The sequence below is a fragment of the Manacus candei genome, unplaced genomic scaffold (assembly GCF_025592945.1).
Source record: "Manacus candei isolate 608988 ecotype Guabito, Panama unplaced genomic scaffold, ASM2559294v1 h1tg000024l, whole genome shotgun sequence".
NCBI classification, from domain to species: domain Eukaryota; kingdom Metazoa; phylum Chordata; class Aves; order Passeriformes; family Pipridae; genus Manacus; species Manacus candei.
In genome coordinates, this window is record NW_026138072.1 from 3,147,607 (window position 1) to 3,167,102 (window position 19,496).

A 19,496-nucleotide genomic window follows, 5' to 3' on the forward strand; every position below is an offset into this window, starting at 1 on the left:
GCAGATATTGTAGCTCCCTATAGCTATAGTAGGCAAAAATCAACAGAATAATTTAGTGATTTTCTGGAGACTAATTTGTTTTCCAGTTCATTTATTTAGATGCCAATTATATTATACAATTTAAGTTTTAAAGTTCACTGTTTTGTGGATTTTCTTCTTTGTATTTAATAACTGGGAGGTTTTAGTAGCTAATATTAAAACTTCTTTTGAGAAACTTGATCTGAAACATCTACTGGAACCATTCTTCTAAACAGGGAAAAGTAAGTTTTGTCACATAACAAAACTATATACCTAAGAACAGCTGTGTAATCCTCATCAAGACAGTTATTTTATACTGTGCAGTCATCTTGCCTTGGGGTAAATTTCTTTTTTTGGGTACATTTAAAATAAAGTAACTTTGGAGTTGTCCTTACAATTATCAGGCTTTTCATGGAAGTAATATCGTTTGACGGTTCAGGTTGAGTCACTGGAGTGAACTGCAACTGGGTTTGACTTGCAGTGTTTATTTTCTTCTTTATTTATTTTGGTCTCCACATTTATTGAAAATAATTAGTTAAAAAATTCAACTATAAGTCGTTTTGACATTCTTTCTGGCTGCACTCCATATGATCACCTGAGTTTATTATTCTGTCTAGATATGTTATATTTCGTTTTTTAAAAGAGAGAACTAATTTTCGTTGTCTATCAATAAAAACAGATGCTTTTGTTGTATTTTCCTTTTTTTTCCCTGCCCAATATTTTATGACTGTATTTGGAATTTAAAGTTCAGTCTCTGATTTCTTCTTGCTTTCTACAAGCAATAGTATTATTCTGAATATGGTGTTAGAATGCTTTAATAAACAGACACCATTACTGTAATTTTTGTGAGAACATGATGCAGCATACCACATATGAGATTTCGTTTCACCCCTTACAAACAAGCACCCCAGAATGCTTTTATGTTTTGTGGTTGGAGTCCTCTTCTGGAACGTCTCATTTCAAATGTTTTTCATTTTTCTTGACTTCTTTTAGATTTCCTTTCTGTTTAATTTTTCAAACTTCATCTAAATAATTATAGCCATCTATATTATTATCTCTATGAGGATTTGTTTTGTATGGATCTTTGCAATAAATTACACACTTCAAGAAATAGAACTTGAAAAAGTATTATTGAAAAAAATTTAAGGCAATTATAATTTTTGTTTGATTGCTAGGAAGTGCTGAGGACCAGACCTCAGAAAATTCAAGTTAAGATGTCCCAGTTACAGTTTTGGTCAGTTTTGGTCAGTCACAGAAAATCTGTCTGGCTTATATATGATTAACATAATCAATTTTTTTAAAGGTGGCTTTTATTTGTCAAGAATTTTAATTGTGTGAAAGGACTGTCAGAGGTAACCATTCAACAATTATTTATAACTGTAGGCACTGAAGTAAATACATTGAAATTTTAAAAGTTAAGAGTTCAGTAATAACTGACTTCAATACATTATCTGCCAGTTCTACGTGTACTGTGCATCTTTGAATGCACAGTTATGGCCTTCTCACTAGTCCAAAATGTATAATGCAGTGTGTTTGAATTTGTATTCTCTGTTTCCAAAAAACAAAACAGTGAGACATCCTAAAAAATGTCTTTTGTCCAAAAGTGGAAGTTCTCGAATTTATCTGTGGCAAACCACTTATGCTCATCCTTTTTGTAGCTGCCAGGTTATATATATTGGAAAATAAATTAATGATATATTAATTCCTCTAAGTATTTTTGTTGTAACTGCCGTAAGTTTTCATGTGCTCATGAGTAGGAAGGTAGATGTGAACTGAGAACTGTTTTTTGTTAAAAAGGTTGACCACTTCAATAAGGAATCTCAGTTTAAATATAGGTGACAGTATCTCTTGAGATTTAAAATTTCTGGGTTTTTATATGTCAACCTACACATGTAACTTCCATTAAGTTAAGCCTTAGAAAATTAACAGTGTGAACACTAGAAAGAGATAGCAACCGAAGTCTGGCTCTGTATGTGGTTTTTGCCTAGAAAGTTTTTCTAAAGGATGAACTAATTGTCTTGTTTCCCATGGGTTTGCCATGTCTCTAGGGATGGTCTCTAGGAAGATAGGAGCTCTAAAAGAAACTTCTATTTTGGGGAAGCATTTACAATGTTCCACTTGTGTCCAGTAAGATCTGAATTGGAACTGCAACCCTTCTCTTGGTTGGGATACTTGCTGATCTCCTTCTTCTACTTGACTGCATATTTTCATGAAGAGTGTAGTAATGTAATTATCTTTGAGTTCTCTGTTCTGTCTGTCAAATCCATTTGAAATTGTCCAGTAAGTTTGAAAGTAATTAACAGGGGAGTCACAGATGTACAGAACATAATGCTTAAAGTTTTCTTCATGGGAAAGTAAAATGCAAACATATATCAAGGCATACAAGACTATTCATTAACCTCTTCACATATGAGTGTAGCATAACTACAGTTATATAGAATTATAGACTGTTTTTATTGCTTTGGAACCACCAAATTTTAATAAGGGGAACACAAGTGTATTTAGTGACATTCAAATGCTTTTCTTTCTTTGCGTTTTACAATGTTTCATTCTGGCATATTTTGAATAGCTACCATTGATATAGAGTACAAGGCTTTCTAGTCACAGAACAGGATCAGGGGCACTTTGAATACCTGTTTTTCTTTCTTTCTGCATTTCTAACAATGGGAGAAACTGATTGTCTACTCTCTTCTGTGTCTGTTGGCTTAATAGGCACCCTAAGGAGAGGAGGCCAATAATATGCCTCCGTCTTAACCTAAGGATATGCCAGAGTCAAATTTACATCTCAAATATGTCAAAAGTGGAGAGGCTTTTTGTTCTCTTGTTGCAGCCTATGAGCTTCAGCTGCTTACTTTGAATCCACCTCAGTCCTCGTCTGGATTACAGGAAGTTGAGTTGTGGCATAAAAAAAACAGTGAGCTGTTCAGCTATGCCGTATCGTGAAGCATACCTTGAGGAAAACTTGACAAGGAGCTCTCATAACCACTTAGTTATCCCAGGACAAGACAAAGTGGAAAGAAATCAAGCTGAAGCATAGTGAAGGTTCTTCACTTTTTGACTAATGACCCAACTGTAGGCAGCACTAGTGTTGCAGACAAAGGGCCAAATAAAGTAGCTACACTGCAGTATGCTCCTCGTATTTCTTTCTTGTCCTTTGTATGCAGCCCAGAGATATTAATGACAGGGTAATGGTGTGACTTCTTCCGTTGCTTTTGGGTGACAGGTGGGACAGAGCAAGGAAATTAAAATAAAGTATTCACCAAAACTAAAAAAATATGTTTTGTCAATAGAATGCTTAGTTCTCAAGCTGTTTATGCAGGCTATTTTTCTTTTATTTACTGAGGTCTTGTTTTATTTCTTTGAAAATTTATTCGCCTCAGAAAGCTCACAGAAGACAAAGACAGAGTTATAGGACTTAAGTTTTAGTGTATGTTTAAAGCTATATAAGACCTCAGTTAATGTGTTATGTTACATCTACAAACACAGGGAAAACTCTGTGTCTTTTATAGCTACGTGTTTAATTGTTTAATAGAACATCAGAGAATGTGAAACCTTCAAATCACATGCATACTGAACTTTTTTTTTTTTTTTAACTGCAAAGACTACTACACATGTTTGTTTAGGGGGCTAAACCAGACCTTAATCCCCATCATATTAATAACTACACTTACCAAAGGCCAAAGTTTACCAAGATCATCATCTTATGTGTTGAAGTTTATAAATGACACAGGTATACACGAAGGTTGTGGACTTCACCTCTGATCAACAGCGTAGGCAAATCAGGTCTTGTCTGTATTGTGTGCTCGATACTTAAGACACACTGTTATCTGTGTAACTGCAGGAGTGTGAAGAAGAGAGTAAAAATTAGTCAAGTAGATATAAATGCCTTCATTAACATCAGATTCACGAGTATGTGTCTCTCTCAAGACGCTGTGTCATCTACCACTGTTACAAAATGTAATTTTTTAAATTAAGTTCTGTTGTTTCAGAAAGCAGAACCGTTCACCTGTTCAATCTTTCAAAATATTGAAAACAATATTTTGAAGTTACTACTTGTAAGATTTTTGGGTACTGTTTTGCTTGTACATGACACAATTTGCCTGTACAAAGGCACATCAAGTATCTCTTCTTCTGTTGGTTTACACAAAAAAATGAATTCAGTATCTCACTAATGACCATAAATTGGTACAAGATCAATCTGAATCATTGACAAAGCTGGAAATAAAATGCAGATGATTTTTGACTCTGCATACACTGTGTAGAGTCAGATGTTTTAAATTACATATATTTAAAATTTAGACATACAAAAAAGTATACATTAAGTTTTCTGCACAGAGCTAGTAAAAAAGTTTTAATGTAGGCTTGCTGAAAAGCAGCAAGGAATTTTGTGCTCCTGTGTTCAGAACTTAAGCTGTAAAGTATCCAGCTCTGTTATGTACATACTAACTTTGACTTTTTTTATGAAGTTATGGAAACAGACTACATGGTAAAGGGCCATTGCTGAGGAATAAGTGATTCAAGTTCTTTGAAAGACTAGAAAAGGTAGATACTTTAAGATTTTAGTGCTTTCTAGGGAGTTACTTCATCCTAGAGATTATTCAGTAACTTAAAAATAATGCAGTGAAAATAACTTCTACGAACTAAGTTCTCTCAAAATTTTATATTAAAATAGCTATATCTGCCAGCCATGCTGAGCATGCTGGGTGCTCAGGAATAATATCTCTTACATATATGGCCCAGCTGCAAGAAAAACTAAATGTTGTATATTTAAAGATTTTTATTGGTTTTCAATTCATCTTAACCGTGAATGATCCTGATCTATTGAAAATTGCCTAGTGTGACAACTAAAATAATTTCAGGATTCAGAATTTGTAATATTACAGGAAAATATACCTACCCTCTAGCTATATGTTTTGGTTCTGTTTACTTTGATGTCAAGTTTCATTAGTGTTTTTTGGTATATAAACAAGGTCAGCCTGAGGTCAAGCGTAGCTAAGAACTCTGATTTGAGCAAGTAGAGCTAAAGTACTGGACCGTGTGATTGTACTCTTATTACTTCTTTTTTGTTGTTCTTTTTTAAATTTATTTATTTTTTAATCACATAGCAGTGAAGTCTAGATCTTACAAGTATTTCAAGAAATTGCATCTCTGTGTTCCATATTTTAAGGCTGGAGCTTAAGTATTGCTTTTTGGCCTTAGTTTGATGTGGTATTTACTTTGATACAGCGTTACATCTGTACAGCACTATATTTCTTAGTCTTTTTAGCAGAAAGTTTGATCTATGTTTAAATTCCATTTAATTCAGAAGTGCTAAATTTAGGGAGCTGTATAGAGGAGGATCTTTCTTAGTAAAATATCAGATATCCCATTTATGATATCTGTAAACGAAATAGAAGGACAACTCCATTTTTATGTTTGTCTTATTCTGTAACTCAAAAGCTATTCAGAGATATTCTCTTTAAATTTGGCTTCAAACTTTAGCTGCAGTCATATGTTTTCTTCCTTGTCCACTTGAAACTTCCAGTGTAAGTAATTTGGTTATATCTCTTGACTTCTAATAACAAGTTAGATTTTGACCATACTGTGGTATATATCTGTTAGTCAAACTGCCTCCCCTTATCTGCTTTCTGGTAGAACAAACTGATTGCTACACTAGAATAAATCACCTTTTTTATATTAATATTCTTATTTTTTTAAGGTATTTATAACTGCTGATCACTGCATTTTGAAGGCGCCTCAGTTGTAGGTTTTTGTAATAAACTTACTGGGACATTAAGCAGTTCACTTACACTTTATCCTGTATATATAACGTACTTTAATTTGGTTTTTTGCACATTTTTAAAATTTAGATTATCTTAGAGACTTGTTTCTCTCTGTCCCCACGTCTTTTTAATGATATTTTAATATAATTCTTGTCAATTTATATTTAATTTCTTGCAAGAACTGAAAAACAAAACCAGTCTGAAATTCCCAGATGCTTGTTGGCTTTCGAGATCCAAGATGGTGCTGGAGATGTGTAAAGAAAAACCTTGGAAAGCAATTTTGAGCACTTGTGGTATCCATATTTCTTTCTGAAGCAACAGTGCAGGCACGCTGCCTTTTCTAGGGGGAATGCACTGTTGGAACCTCTAGTGACTTAGCTGAGAGAAGTAGAAATCGGGAAAATGTTTTGGGGCCAAGTGTCAGTAAAAGCAGATGCCTTTAAACTTCTCAGTTTTCATAGAAGATTTAGACGTTGTTTTGTTGTATTCTGTTGCTGACGTATCTTGTAACACGACTTCTGAACTACAGATCATAACATCAGAGAACTGAAATAATTAATATTTAATAAAAATAACTTTCATGAGTTGTTATAATCAAAATTTATCATTTATATAAAATTCTGTCTGATGTAAAAATGACTTTTTTTAGTTAATTGTCAATACCATAATTTTTTTTGTTGTTTTTAGAACTTTCCTGATGTAGATGACGAAGGATACAGCATTAAACCAGAAGCAACACAGGATATCCTTTTCACTGTTACTGTGCCAAGTTATTTGATGTTACTACAATTCTTTGGAGAGAGAAATTACTGACTATGAAGTTTTAAGTAAAGAAAGATGAATGACATTTATGCTTGTGTTGCAGCTTTGTCTTCTTACGTTCATAGCTTTTGCAAAATGAACCAAATTTGGTGTATCTTAAAATCTGTGTGTGTGCAACTGTTAAAGATTAGATCAGGTGTCTTGGGAGCTTTAAGTGGACAGTAAAAAATAGAAATTAAAACAAAAGCCAGAACAAAAACTTTAAGGTAGCCATGCAGATCTCTCTCCCTGAAAAGTCTCAGAGAGTTTGTAAAGTTTGTAAACTTTTTAAAACATGTGGAATGGTTTTCTGTTCTATACCTGCATCCTCCCATTTTTTTTGTAACACCATTAAAATGATTGGGAGCTTGAGCAATGTAGAAATAGAATTTCTGTTACATCTGGTGTCATTATTTACACCACATGCTGTTTCCAATGTTTTCAATTAATAATAGCTTTCATATACAGAATAGATTTTGTTCTGAGCCATCTTTATAGAGGCTCAAGATTTTTCTCTGCTCTTCTTTTGGAGGAAAAATTCTTCTTCACTTTTTTTCCTACCATCACAGAGGAAAGCTCTACCTAAGAGCTGGGAATAATTGCTGTAGATTGATCTAAGCAAGTCTCATACGTTAGCAAGACAGCTGATTTTTGGAAATGTATTCACTGAATTTTCTGGGTACTGCAGATAAAAAGTAAAATTAGGCTATGCAATTTCCTTAAATTGCAAAAACTTTTAGGCAGTTAACAACCTAAAAGGAGGCCAGTCCATCCTCATAGCCTCCTTCTTTTTATCAACTTTGCAGAACATACCTCTAGTGTCCACAGTGAAAATTTCTGTAGTGATTAAAGCACTTAGTGTTCTCTCCTATTTACAAAATTAATATAAAAGTGATAGACTTTGATCCAGTTTTGAGAAGAGCATTATTTCATGCCTTACATATATTATGAAAGGGAGAGAGAAGTGAACAACATTCATACTTGTGATGAATGATTCCTCTGGGGCATCCTTTCCTATATTATCTCTTTTTGTTGTGAAACAAGAGAAAAGGCGTATATTCAGTGAAAAATATTAATGATTTGCAATCTGTCACCTAGGTAGTACTTCAGCTTCTGAAAATCTTGACCAGATTCAGGAACTCATCTGTTCCCTTCTTCTTTTCTTCCCTTAGCCTCTAGGAAGGGATATTTATTTTGTTGATGGGAACTCTTAAGATAATTGTTGTAGGACATTATTTTACTATAATTACAGTCAGTCTTAATAAGTCTGACTTAAATCTGTGTTGAAAAAGCACTTTACAAGAACTGCCTGATTTGTAGGAAATTAATCTTGAAGGTCAGCAATAACTTTAAGATGAGATCTTTTGATGAAATTAAAATTACTCGTTTTTGAAACTTTTCTTTTGTAGATATGCTCCATTTTGATGGAACAGATACACTGTAAGATGAAGACTTTTGGCTTTTTCCTCAGTGTAACTTTCAGATCATTTCAGTTGAAATGGATTTGGAATGTCTCTGGGGTTCAGGTTTAAATCTTTGTTAGGGAATAGTTTGAAGGAATTTATTGCAAATGCCTGTCATATTTTCAAGTGAAAATAACAGAAGTGACTTACAGAATATGTATGCTTCCCCCACGTGGTACAAAACTTTTATGTTTCAATAGAGGAAAATTGTCAAATTTTGTCTTGCCAAAACAAATGCATTTTTTAAGATTTAGCATAGCCCTTCTAGAGCTTTTGTTCAGTACAGCTCCTGTGCTTATAAAGAGCCAAGGTTATATTTTCCTTATTTTGAGGGCTTAGTTGTCATTGTGATTCCTTTTTTTCCAAGCATGAGAGTGCTTTAAGCAGCTGACATTGTTCTGTTTCTGTGAAGCCTTCTGTTTAACTGGCATCCTTTCTTGCAAAATCTTCAGTGACACAGTGCAAAAGGGGTAAGTAATGGTGGCTGCTGCTCTTTCCTCCACTGTTAGTGTTAGGTTCAGGTACCATGGACATTTCACTGCTCATTAAAAAGACTAGGGCACCTCTTCACTTGGTTGAAAGGATTTCTACATTTTTCTTATGCGTGTTTGAGTCCATGGTTGAGTCTTGCAAATCATAAATGTTACTACTCTAGAATCTTTAATTTAACCTGATACCTTCAAATATGCAGTTGTTCAGTTATATGGCAGATACTGCCATTCTTCAGTTATATGACATCATGCTTTTCTGAACAAAGTCATCATTATGGAGATGAATGGAATAAAACTCTTGAATTTTAATTGTGAATTTTGGACTGTGGATATTTGTGAAACATCTGTATAAGCGCAAAAGAGGTCACTTAATATGAACATTTTGTGGAGCATAATTATGAAATAGATTAAGCAGATGAATTTGAAGTATTTCCACCTTAACTGAGAAAAACATACCAAAGAGAATCATTTCTATTCATCCAGTGATTCTGACTCTGAAGATGATGAACCCAGGAGGTTCCATGTAGAAATAAAACCTGTCCAGCCAAATAACAGCTCTCAATATACTATGCCTTCCTTGGATGAGTTAAAAGTATCTATAGGGAACATCACTCTTTCTCCAGCAATATCTGTAAGTTTTGTACCTTGTATTTTTAATGTGTAGAAAAGGGGTAGAGAATATGTAGTGTAAACATGTATTTTACTGTTCAGAATTTATTCTAGGTTTAATGATTCTTTTTTCTTGTGCACTAGGTTGTTTTTGGTACACTTCATTGCAATATAACATTATGTACTTCTCTTTTCTCAGATTTAGACTTTTCTTTCAGTCTTGTGAGTGCTCAGTTTTTGTCTTTGTGCAGTGGCCACCACAAGACACTTGAATACATCGTGGAATTAGCTGAGCATGTCTTTTAACATAATTTGCTAATTTGTAATCAATAGTATACAAGTCTTTTAAAACAGATCATATAATGTGGATATATGTAACATTTACAGTGCAGCTTTATTGATGTATTCAATTCACCAAGTAATCCTTTATACCACAAGATGATAAATAGTATTAAAGTATGCTAGTACAACATTCAGATCAGAATAAGACTGGCTCTGATTTTAAGGAAAATAGTGTGCATAACATATTAAAATAATAATTTTTCTCTTTTTTCCCTCACCACATTTTGAAAGCAGAGGCACAGTCCTGTAAGTAGAGAATGGTTTTTTATTCCTGTTTTTAGTTAAAACCAAGTAAGTGTAGTATGTGAGGGGAGTTATTGAGAAAACATTAGGAATATTTCTTTTCATGTATACCGTGTGATATAGAAGCTGTTTAGTTTTACTGCCCCAGGCAGTAAAGAGATTTAATAATACTGCTCCCTTTGTCAATTCTACAGTATTTATTCATTGCTGCCTTTTCTTACTGGTGTGGCAGGTGTGCACTGGTTGCTCTGTCCTGGCTCATGTTCCATGGTCTTCTGCAAGCTCATAATGTTTTGCCTGACATTGAAAGCAGAGTATCTCACAGGAAGTTGAGTGGAAATAAGAACCGTGGGACTATTAACTGTTTTATTTTACAGTTAGTAGAAGAATTTATTCCTAATTATTTTTTCCTGTTTCAGGCACAAATGAATCAAAATTCATCCAGTAAGTGTGAATCTTTTAGTTTATGCTAGCTTTTTAACATAGAATGAAAGTAGATTTTTTTTTTTAATTGTTGAAGAAATAAGCTTCCTAAATAGTGGTATTTTAAGTAAAAAAAAAATATTTCCCTTGTCAGTTTTATATTCCTCTTCTTTATCTATATACTTGACTGTTCACTGTTGTGGGGACCAGACAAGCCTGTCTCTGACATTGGTGAGGTACACATCCAAAAGCCAAAGGGGGTACTCCATGGAAAAAACTCCTGTACAGGTTCTTAAAACCCTTCCACCTGCTCAAGTTTAGTACAATTCACAAACCAGCAAAGCACAGTGTCTCTATTTGTATGATATAAAATATGGCCATAGAGGTAGAGGACAGAGCATTAATTTCTATCCTTTAGGGTTTTTTCAGTGGGAAACCAGGACAAATTTGCTGAAGAACAGTATTGATGTAAACAGTAAAGCAGTATAATTCAAGGAAGAAATTTCAAGTGAACAACACTTCCTCACAAACTGAAATGCTCTGTGTAGTCTTTTATTTCAGGAGTATCTAAACTTAAACTTTCAGAAATAATGTATTTTCTTTTTTCCATTTTAATATTTTATTATGAACTGCCAACATTAATATTTACTGTCTTTTTATAACAAAACTGAAATTTTTATTTTATAGTTTCACACTTTTGGTGATAATACTGTATGCTTTTCTTAGGTGAAGAGTTAACAAAATCAAAGCTTTCTGCTCCATCTAATGAGTAAGTTCAAATTTAAAATTCTGTCAAATGCAATTTTTCAGGAATTTGATCTTATTTTTCTTATACTCAGAAACTCATTAGAAATAACAGCTGACTCCTATTTGAAGTTGGTCATCTATTGCATTATAAGACTTAAGAATGAATTGTGTAACCATGGAGATTTCTGTTGACTTGTTTACTCCTTTTAATACATTTGCTTTATTGTGATCTGTCTCAGTTGATATTTATAATTACATGATTGTGCAAATTTTTTTTTATTAAATTCTCAGTTTTTAAATAAGACATATTTTGTTTTTATTCTACAGTGTTCCATGGTAAAGAGTTTAAGATTGCAACCTCCAAGTTGCATCCATTCCTTATATGTATATATACTGAAATAAATGGATTTGAAGATGAAGGTCCTTGAAAATGACAGTCATTTAACTGATATCATGAAGTATGCCCACACAGAAACTTGCACCAAGGTGTCAGCTCAGATAGTCTCCTTATGTGTGAATCAGTTCTTTGACCTGCAATTTGTAATTTTTTTCCTTTTAGATGCAAAGAATAACTAATATGGACAAAGAGGTCAAATGTTTTTATCGTATTATTGAGGGACATTTTACAAGGGCATGTAATGATAGAATAAGGGAAAATGGCTTTCAACTAAGAGTAGGTTTATATTAGATATTATGAAGAAATTCTTTTCTGTGAGGGTGGTGAGGCACTGCAACAGGTTGCCCAGAGATGTTGTGGATTCCCCATCCCTGAAGTGTTCAAGGCCAGGTTGGATGGGGCTCTGAGCAACCTGGTCTAGTGGTTAGGTGTCCGTGGCCAGGTTAGGGTGGTTGGAACAACCTTTTTAAAGATCCCTTCTAACCCAAACCATTCTGTGATTATTATCTTTATTACATTATCAAACTACTGAAGTTGATTTGATTTTTATGAATGCGTACATTTTTCATTTATATTCCAATTGTAACTCTTAACATAGAAAGGGGAACAGTGACCTCCTGGCATGGGATCCACTCTTCAGCAGTTCTCTTGAATCTTCCTCTTCAGTTTCCTTGGCATCCTCATCCTCCTCAGGTAAAATATTTAATAGTAAATAATTTTTTCTCTATATACTTGAGGATGATCTGGTGTTGGCTTTTTAGTTATTGCAAGGGGACGTACTTTGACTATAAAATGAAAGAATTTTATAAAGCAGTATACTACCTTAGAAGTATTACACAACTGAGGATACAAGGCTTTCAAGCTAGAGAGCAAGATGCAAGAGGGAGTGCTCGAGACCTTAGGAAAATTCTCTCTTTCTTCTGTCCTTTCTTACTTTCCAAGAAATTCTTACCATATAGAATGTAGTCGTTTTATGTTCTGCTGGTAGAGCTGGGAGATTAAATGGAGGCTGTTGCAGCAACTGTGAGACATGCTGACCTTGCACAAGGAATAGGGATGAGTTTCTTCTTTCCAGGAAAGTTGATTGAGCTGTGTAATATAAAGGCATTGCACAGCTTTGCTGTGAGGAATTTGTTTCCTGTAGTTAACAATGATTGTTAGATGTGCATAATCCTGGGGCAGATGGATAAAAATGGCAGGACAGAGACATGAATTAAGGTGAGATCCTGAGAGCAAGGGTACTGGGAAGAAAAGGATGGTCCGTGGAGTGTGGGAAGTGGACTGTAAGGGCTTATCTTGCATGGGCATTTTGGGGTGCAGGATATTAGTGTGGGCAGAACACTGGCAGGCTTTCCTGAAACTTGGTCTTTGCAAAAAATAGTTCGATAGTTCTTTTCCATCTACCTACTATGTATCTATTTCCCAACCTTTGCTTTCTTAATGTAGACACCTTTTTCCTCCCACATACCTGAGAAAGGAAGTATGTTCACTGATTTTTTTTTTTAACTAGGTATTCATTCTCAAAAAAAACGTAATAGACCTCCCTTCTTTTTTCACAATTATGGCTTTCTAACTGCTTTCCTCTGTGCTTGATCATACTTGAAGATCAGATTGAAGAACAGTAAAGAAAAATACATATATCAATAGGAGAATTATGAAAAACTGGTGTTAATTCTTGGCTTTAGTAGTGTTCTTTTAGCAAAAATCCATATCGCTATGTAACTCTTTGGGTTTTCAGTAGAACTTAGTCTTTCACTACAAATTCTTGTCCCTTAAAAGTTATGGTCTTAACAAATCTGGCTTACAGAATTCATTAGATTGTCTCATTCTCACTTAGGTAACTGGTCAATAGTATTGGCTAGTGAATCCACATGTGTGATAACACATCTAAGAATAAATTATATAGAGACAGATATTATTGGGATATTCAGAAAAGAAATTATGCTTTATCAAAATAATCTGTTTTGCTAGCTTTGATCTGGTGTTGCAATCTGCAGAGAAAGGCAGAGAGTACTTAATTTGTTGTGCTGGTGGTTGCTGCTGTATTCAGTGTTTATTGCTGTGCCAGGATGGGAAGTCAGAGTAGGTTAGGACATCTTCATACAGTCCCTCCTGGCAGCAGAACTGTGGAGGAAGGTAGTCTCTGTCTGATGAATAGTGACAGAGATCTGTTACATCCTCTGTAGCCGTATCTGGCAGGGAGTCATCTACCCTAGTCCTCATACCCATGAGCCTTATGCACAGAGCCCTAGGCTTCACTGAACCTGATGGAATACGGTGTCCTGTGGACATAAGTCAAGTTTAGATACATCTGTGCCTTTGAAAACTTTATCTATTAAATAATTATTTCAAGGATTGTTGTTCTAGGACTTAACTAGATATTTAGCCTTGTGAAATAATCTGTAGAGTTAAGTAGAAAGTAAGTGTTCTCAAGTATAACAAATTACTAATACATTTGGGGAAAAAACAACTGGATCTATGTATTGGTTAAATAGAGTTCAAATGCTTACTAACCTGCAACATAGTTCTAAAGACTTTTGAAAAATACACAACTTTGATCTGATTGTATTTTCCTTTAAATCCATGTTTTATCTTCAACTTGAAGATTCATGTAAGTAAGCTGATGCTTAAAGCTTTGAAAATCTCAATCCAAAACTTACATAAATTAGGTTTTTTGAATACATCATATCTGTATATAATGATATAGCATGCCTCACAGAGAACTTTATTTTTTTTACTGTTTAAACATTTGTTTAGCTATTGTTTCATAACTGTGTTAATCATTGAACACTCAAACTACCATGGCATTTGAGCAGACAGTGGTTTATGCAGCACAGAAGTTGTCTTTGGTCATCCATGAATAATCCTGCTTTATTACAAGCTTAAGATAACTTTGTTATCTTGAACAAACACAACAGACATTTTTTTAGCCAGCTCTTGATAATGTAAAAATGCTTCTTTTTCATTTTCTTCCTTATTTTCATCTCTATGTATTTTTAAAATAGTTTTTAACATTTCCACATTGTCTTTTAATAGGATTTATTGTAGTGTTTTAAAGCCTTTGAATAATATTTAAAGTATCTCTTAGAGAGGGAAAACTGTGTTAAAACTCTAATGTTTACATGGACTTAGAGAATGTACTCGTTCATGGCAAAATGGCCATGGTCCTGTAGAGAGGACAACTGTACTTTTGATCTGAACTTTTAAATGTATTTCTCTTTTTTCATTTCCTATGTCACTCTGCTGTTGCTCGTCACTCTGCTGTTGCTCCTCGCTCTGCCAATCTGCAAGATGTTGAGAATTGCCTAACCTTGCATTTTCTGCTTCTATTGTCATCTCGTGCAACAGGCAACAGCAAGTGCAAGGAATACTTGTGGAAAACTCATTTTTTCAGCAGCCTGAAGACAATAGGATGAGAAAGGAAAAACCTGGGGTGTATGATCCCTCATCTATATTGTTACTCATTAGACACAGGTTGATACAGACAGAATAAATATCAGACCGGATCATGTAACTGCATTGCCTTCACTCACCTGAAAGCCAGTTCTGTTGGGCCTTTCTTTTACAAGTGTTAGGGCTAAGAGGACCAAAATGTTTGGAATGAACAGGATAGATTTGATTAAATAACTTTGAAAGAAAATGAAAAGAGAAAGATGTAGAGAGGAACCAAAAATGGATTAGGATGCAAGAAGGAAAAGACAAAGATGAGAGAAAATTAAATCACAGCAGGGGGGAAGTAAGAGGAATAAAGGAAGTTGTGAGAAGCAGAGCCTTAAATGAAGAGATAGACAATAAAGTCTTTTTTATGTGCTCGAAAATGGAAAGTGACATGTTTGGCAGTATGCATAAAGTACATGTGATATATCACTAGTGCTTTTTTTCTTACAATGGGGGGATTTTTAGCCCAGTAGAGCAATTGTTTTTCATGCTGGCTAGTAATCTTCCTGCAGTGGATATTGAATACTTTTTTGAATATTGAAAGTTTTATCTTTTCAGTATGGTTCCTAGTTTCGATTCTTCCTTTTTCCTTCAGCTACCCTAAAAGAGCACAGTAGGAGCTCCTCCTCATCTACCACTGATTTGGCTGGGTGTAGAGTTTCTCAGTCTTTGCTTGGACACCAGACAGATTCAGGGTCTACAAGCCCATCCTCACCAGACTTTACCATTAGCACTTTGTGCAAATCTAGTGTTACAGCAGCACCATCAGGGAGTACCAGTACTTTATCCTGTGTTTCACGGTCTCAGAGTGAGTGGATTTCCTTTGCTGATGAACTTCTTACAATTAGACACACAAGCACAGATGAGAAGGAACCCCAAAGATTGCATTTTAAAACTGAAAATGCCTGCCTTGCCTCTTCTGCTTGGCTTGGGAATTCTGCCAACAGCTGTGCTTCTGAGGATCAAAGAGACCTTTTCAGTAACACTATATGCCATGAACAATTATTCATTGAAGAAACTGGCACTGCTGCTGAAATATCTTCCGCATCATCTTCAACATTACTGGACTATAGTTTAGTGTCCTCTTGTGCTCGTACAAATAAGGGTATGGCAAGCATGCATTCTGTACTGCTCTTTGCTAATAACTGACTACAAAAAGCGAGCTTTGGACTCATTTTTCTTTTTGTTATTATTGCTCACCTGATGCTAAAATTAACACGTCTTCTTACTTAGAATGTACTAAACTGCTTGCTAGCACCAATTTCCTTGAAAGTTTAATAAATAAATAATAAAGTAAATATTCAGCTTGAAACAAGAAGAAAACTCAAATTATTCATTGAAGGCATTGCTTTCACTTAACTATGCAGTATTGCTTTTCTAGAAATGGGATTGTGTTTTTGTGGGATGTTAGACAGCAGTGAGATCTCGAAGATTAAGTAATTGAATTTGCAAAACCAATTATTTTTACATACAAACCCCCATGACTGCTTGGTATAAAGTCACTTGTGAGCAATGAGAAAGCCCATGGCACTATTTTAAAAGCACTTAGTGCTAAATCTTAGACCATGGCACTTGTAAAATAGGAGCTTCTAGTCAAAACATCACTTCCAGTTATTCTATTCAAGTGAGTAAGTATTTATGTTCGGTGTGATCTTTTAATACTTATTTTCTTAAATTTGCTTTCTTCCAGCGAGGCCCACCACTCCTCTTTCTGTAGGCACCATTGTACCCCCTCCAAGGCCTGCTTCAAGACCAAAGCTGACTACTGGGAAACTTAGTGGGATTAATGAAATAGTATGTATTGATTGGTTTTTGTTTTTGTTTTTTTTTTGTTCTCCATTGTGACTTGATTTCCAATACACCATTTATTTACACTGTTACTCTGTAAGTGGAGTCACTTTCTAGCCAATGTTCTAAGAATCACATAAGCAGATTTTCAACATCACCACATAGGCATGGAAATTGTTTATGACAATTATGTTACTAGAACAGGTAATTCTTAACAGAAATACAAAGGTCCAAAACATAATTTTTGCATCAGTTGAATGTTTTTAATTGAGCAAATCAGTAATTTGTTAATGAAAGGATGGCGCATGCATAAGACTGAAATTTTCAAAATGTGAAATACTAGCCAAGTTATTTACAAAGCTCCATTGATTTAGGGATACCATCAATGCTTTGGGGAATGAGTGGTATTGAGTAGATCTTTATCAGTCATGTGTTGACAAAAGTAGCCCTGCTGTGACTTCTTCCTGCCCTTGGTGCTGAGAGGGGAGGTGGCACCTCAGATCACAGCAGTTGCCCATCAGGATAGTGAGAGATTGCATGCTGCCTGCATCTGCTCACTGCCTGCAGTGCAGGTTCACCTGCCAGTAAGGAATGTGGTAAAGAATGCAGATATCCAAACAGCCCATCAAACCAGGCCATACTTCATTTCCTCTGTGTGTTTCACTTGACTTACTGACTTGGAAAAATGTTCCTGTGGTAAGATCCTCTTATTGTATTTCAAAGTAGCAAGGTGTAAGGATAGGTACAATTTTGGAAGAATTCGTAACGGCAAGCTAGAACTCATTTCACTAAGGAAGACTGCAAAATGCCTTCTCAAAAGGGTTAATTTTTTTTCCCTTCTGCAGTTGCAGAGGGAGAGCTGTGTTATTTCTTTCTGCTATGCTGGAGAGAGTTAACCCTCACAAACATGTACGAGGCCCCAGCAGCCCAGAGAAGGCAGGAAGGACAGGGAGGAGAAGACAAAAAAGCCCTGGAGAGGGTGAGGCCTTGCCATTTCTCCCAGTGCTTCTACAGTACTGTGAGGTTTTATAAGTTTTTCAAGTTCTGGCCTTCTAAATAAACTTTTTGAATTCATTCCACTGCCTTGGCATTTCTGGGGATACCTGCATATCTTACTTTACACAGAGTACTGTCACCTAATTCTTTCTATAAATAAAATTTTGATCTCATGCTTTGACAAAACTAAAACATTTTCAAACTGTTTTGCTTTTCCGTAGGGTCAGAATAGGGTTCATTTGGAGATTCTATTCTCATTCCAATATAAAATGGGAGTAATTCCTCTCAATCCAAGGAATCAGTTCTTCATGTCATCATTATTAAATAAAAGAATTTATCGGGTAGTGTTCTGCTGTAAAGTATGATCCTGCACAAAGCTACATTCATTTTATACTGTTTTAGAAATAGACTATTATCTGGATACAAGTGGGAGATTGTCAGTTGTCTTCATTATGTGTCAACTCCTTTTACAATTCCCATAGTCTATCAAAGCCGCATACCCACCAATAAGTGCAATAAAACGGGGTGGGGAAGGAGTGGGGGGTGAAGAGTTACTGCGACGTCCCACCCATAAGGAGAAGGAAGCACCTAAGATTCATAAATGCTTGTGGTTGAAAGAAACAAAAAAAAGTCAGAGGGTCCACAAAACCTCAAAGCTTTATTATTAAATTATACATTTGTCATTGAAATTGGTATGTTGGTCCCTGACTTACCATACAAGCATCTGGCAATGGGCTTTGGATAAAGGGATAAGATAAAAAGAGAGAAAGGAAGACATTAAGTAAAGAGGAAGAGAGAGAAACGAAAAGAGAAAAAAGAGATTGCCAGTCCTGGTTCCAGTGTCAGTGCAGCCAATGGGATGTCCAGGTTCATGAGGGCACCACCTGGGCTTCGTGGGGGTACCTTTTTTGTAGATGTTTCCCCTCCCTGAAGACAGGTTTCTCACTTTCTGTGCAAATTAGTTATCATAGGCAGTCTATTCTTTCAGATCTCTCTGGAAATGGGTCGGATGGCTTCATAAGTAAGTCTTGGATGGTCTTGATCCCCCCCTGCAGTCCACACCCACTTCTCAGCCTCATTCCTGCACTTGTGTGGTACTACATTGTGCTTATCTCCAGGAAACAGAGCAAAGATGTTTGTCCCAGAAGAGTACTGTCCTACCTCCACATGGCCCCTTCTCCAGCCACATCTTGTTCTTTCTCATGGAGTGTTATTACTAACAATGCTCGATTATTACTGACAGTCCTCGTCTGTTATTACCAACAATCCTTGGTTGGCTCCACAGCCATCCAGCTATCGGTGTTTTAGACATACACATTAGTCCCTTATCTTCTGAGATTCTACAGTTACTCTGCCCAAATGATGCTTCAGGGTTTTCAGTACCTTTCAGATAGGTTAATCCCAATATCATCATTAGTTAAATACCTTAACACTTCAGTGAATCATAAAAGCATCCAGAGATCTAGAATGGAAGAGACTTTAAGTTCCCTAGGCCAACTTGCTTAAAGAAGGGCTGACTTCAAAATTGCATCAGATTGCTTAGGCACATGCTGAGTTTTAAAAATCTTGAGTGGGAGATTTTACAATCTGCCAATATGGCAACCTGTCCCAGGATTTAACTACAAGGTTACAAGAAAGAATTTTTCCCAAAGTCCAGCTGAAATTTCCTTTGCTATAGCTCTTGCATCTCTTAGAAGAGCCTGAATGTGATTTCTTTGTGTACCTGCTTTTGCCTAATGAGAGACTACTAATAGTTCCTTCCTTAGGTTTCTGTTCTCCAGGCTGAACAAACCCTGGTCCTTCAGCCTATTCCTCTCTCTCCTGTACTCTAGTCACAACTATTTTAGTAGCCTTCTGCTGGTCTTACTTCTAATTCATTAGTAGCTCTGCTTTAGCTTTCTAAATCCATGTTCACTGCAGACATGCAAAGTAGTCTGTAGTCTTAGGTTCTAATACTGTGTTATATCACTACTATTGA

General features: G+C 35.4%; 1 protein-coding gene across 9 annotated transcripts in view; it reads left to right on the forward strand.

The window, feature by feature from the left end:
• The window catches only part of FCHO2 (FCH and mu domain containing endocytic adaptor 2), an 81,769-nt gene that overhangs the window by 44,239 nt on the left and 18,034 nt on the right, over positions 1-19,496 (forward strand). For 6 of the 9 annotated variants that reach the window (XR_007904663.1, XR_007904664.1, XR_007904662.1 and 3 more), the window contains exons 12-18: positions 6,468-6,522; positions 8,988-9,166; positions 10,149-10,173; positions 10,879-10,921; positions 11,895-11,989; positions 15,330-15,839; positions 16,425-16,528. Coding sequence is in view for 6 of the 9 variants with exons in the window: in XM_051788377.1 (XP_051644337.1) it covers positions 6,468-6,522; positions 8,988-9,166; positions 10,149-10,173; positions 10,879-10,921; positions 11,895-11,989; positions 15,330-15,839; positions 16,425-16,528 (1,011 nt within the window). In the remaining 3 variants the exon portion in view is untranslated. Of the gene's footprint in view, positions 1-6,467; positions 6,523-8,987; positions 9,167-9,717; positions 9,733-10,148; positions 10,174-10,878; positions 10,922-11,894; positions 11,990-15,329; positions 15,840-16,424; positions 16,529-19,496 lie in introns of all 9 variants that reach the window. The other 3 variants (XM_051788378.1, XM_051788380.1, XM_051788381.1) reach the window with 3 other exon arrangements.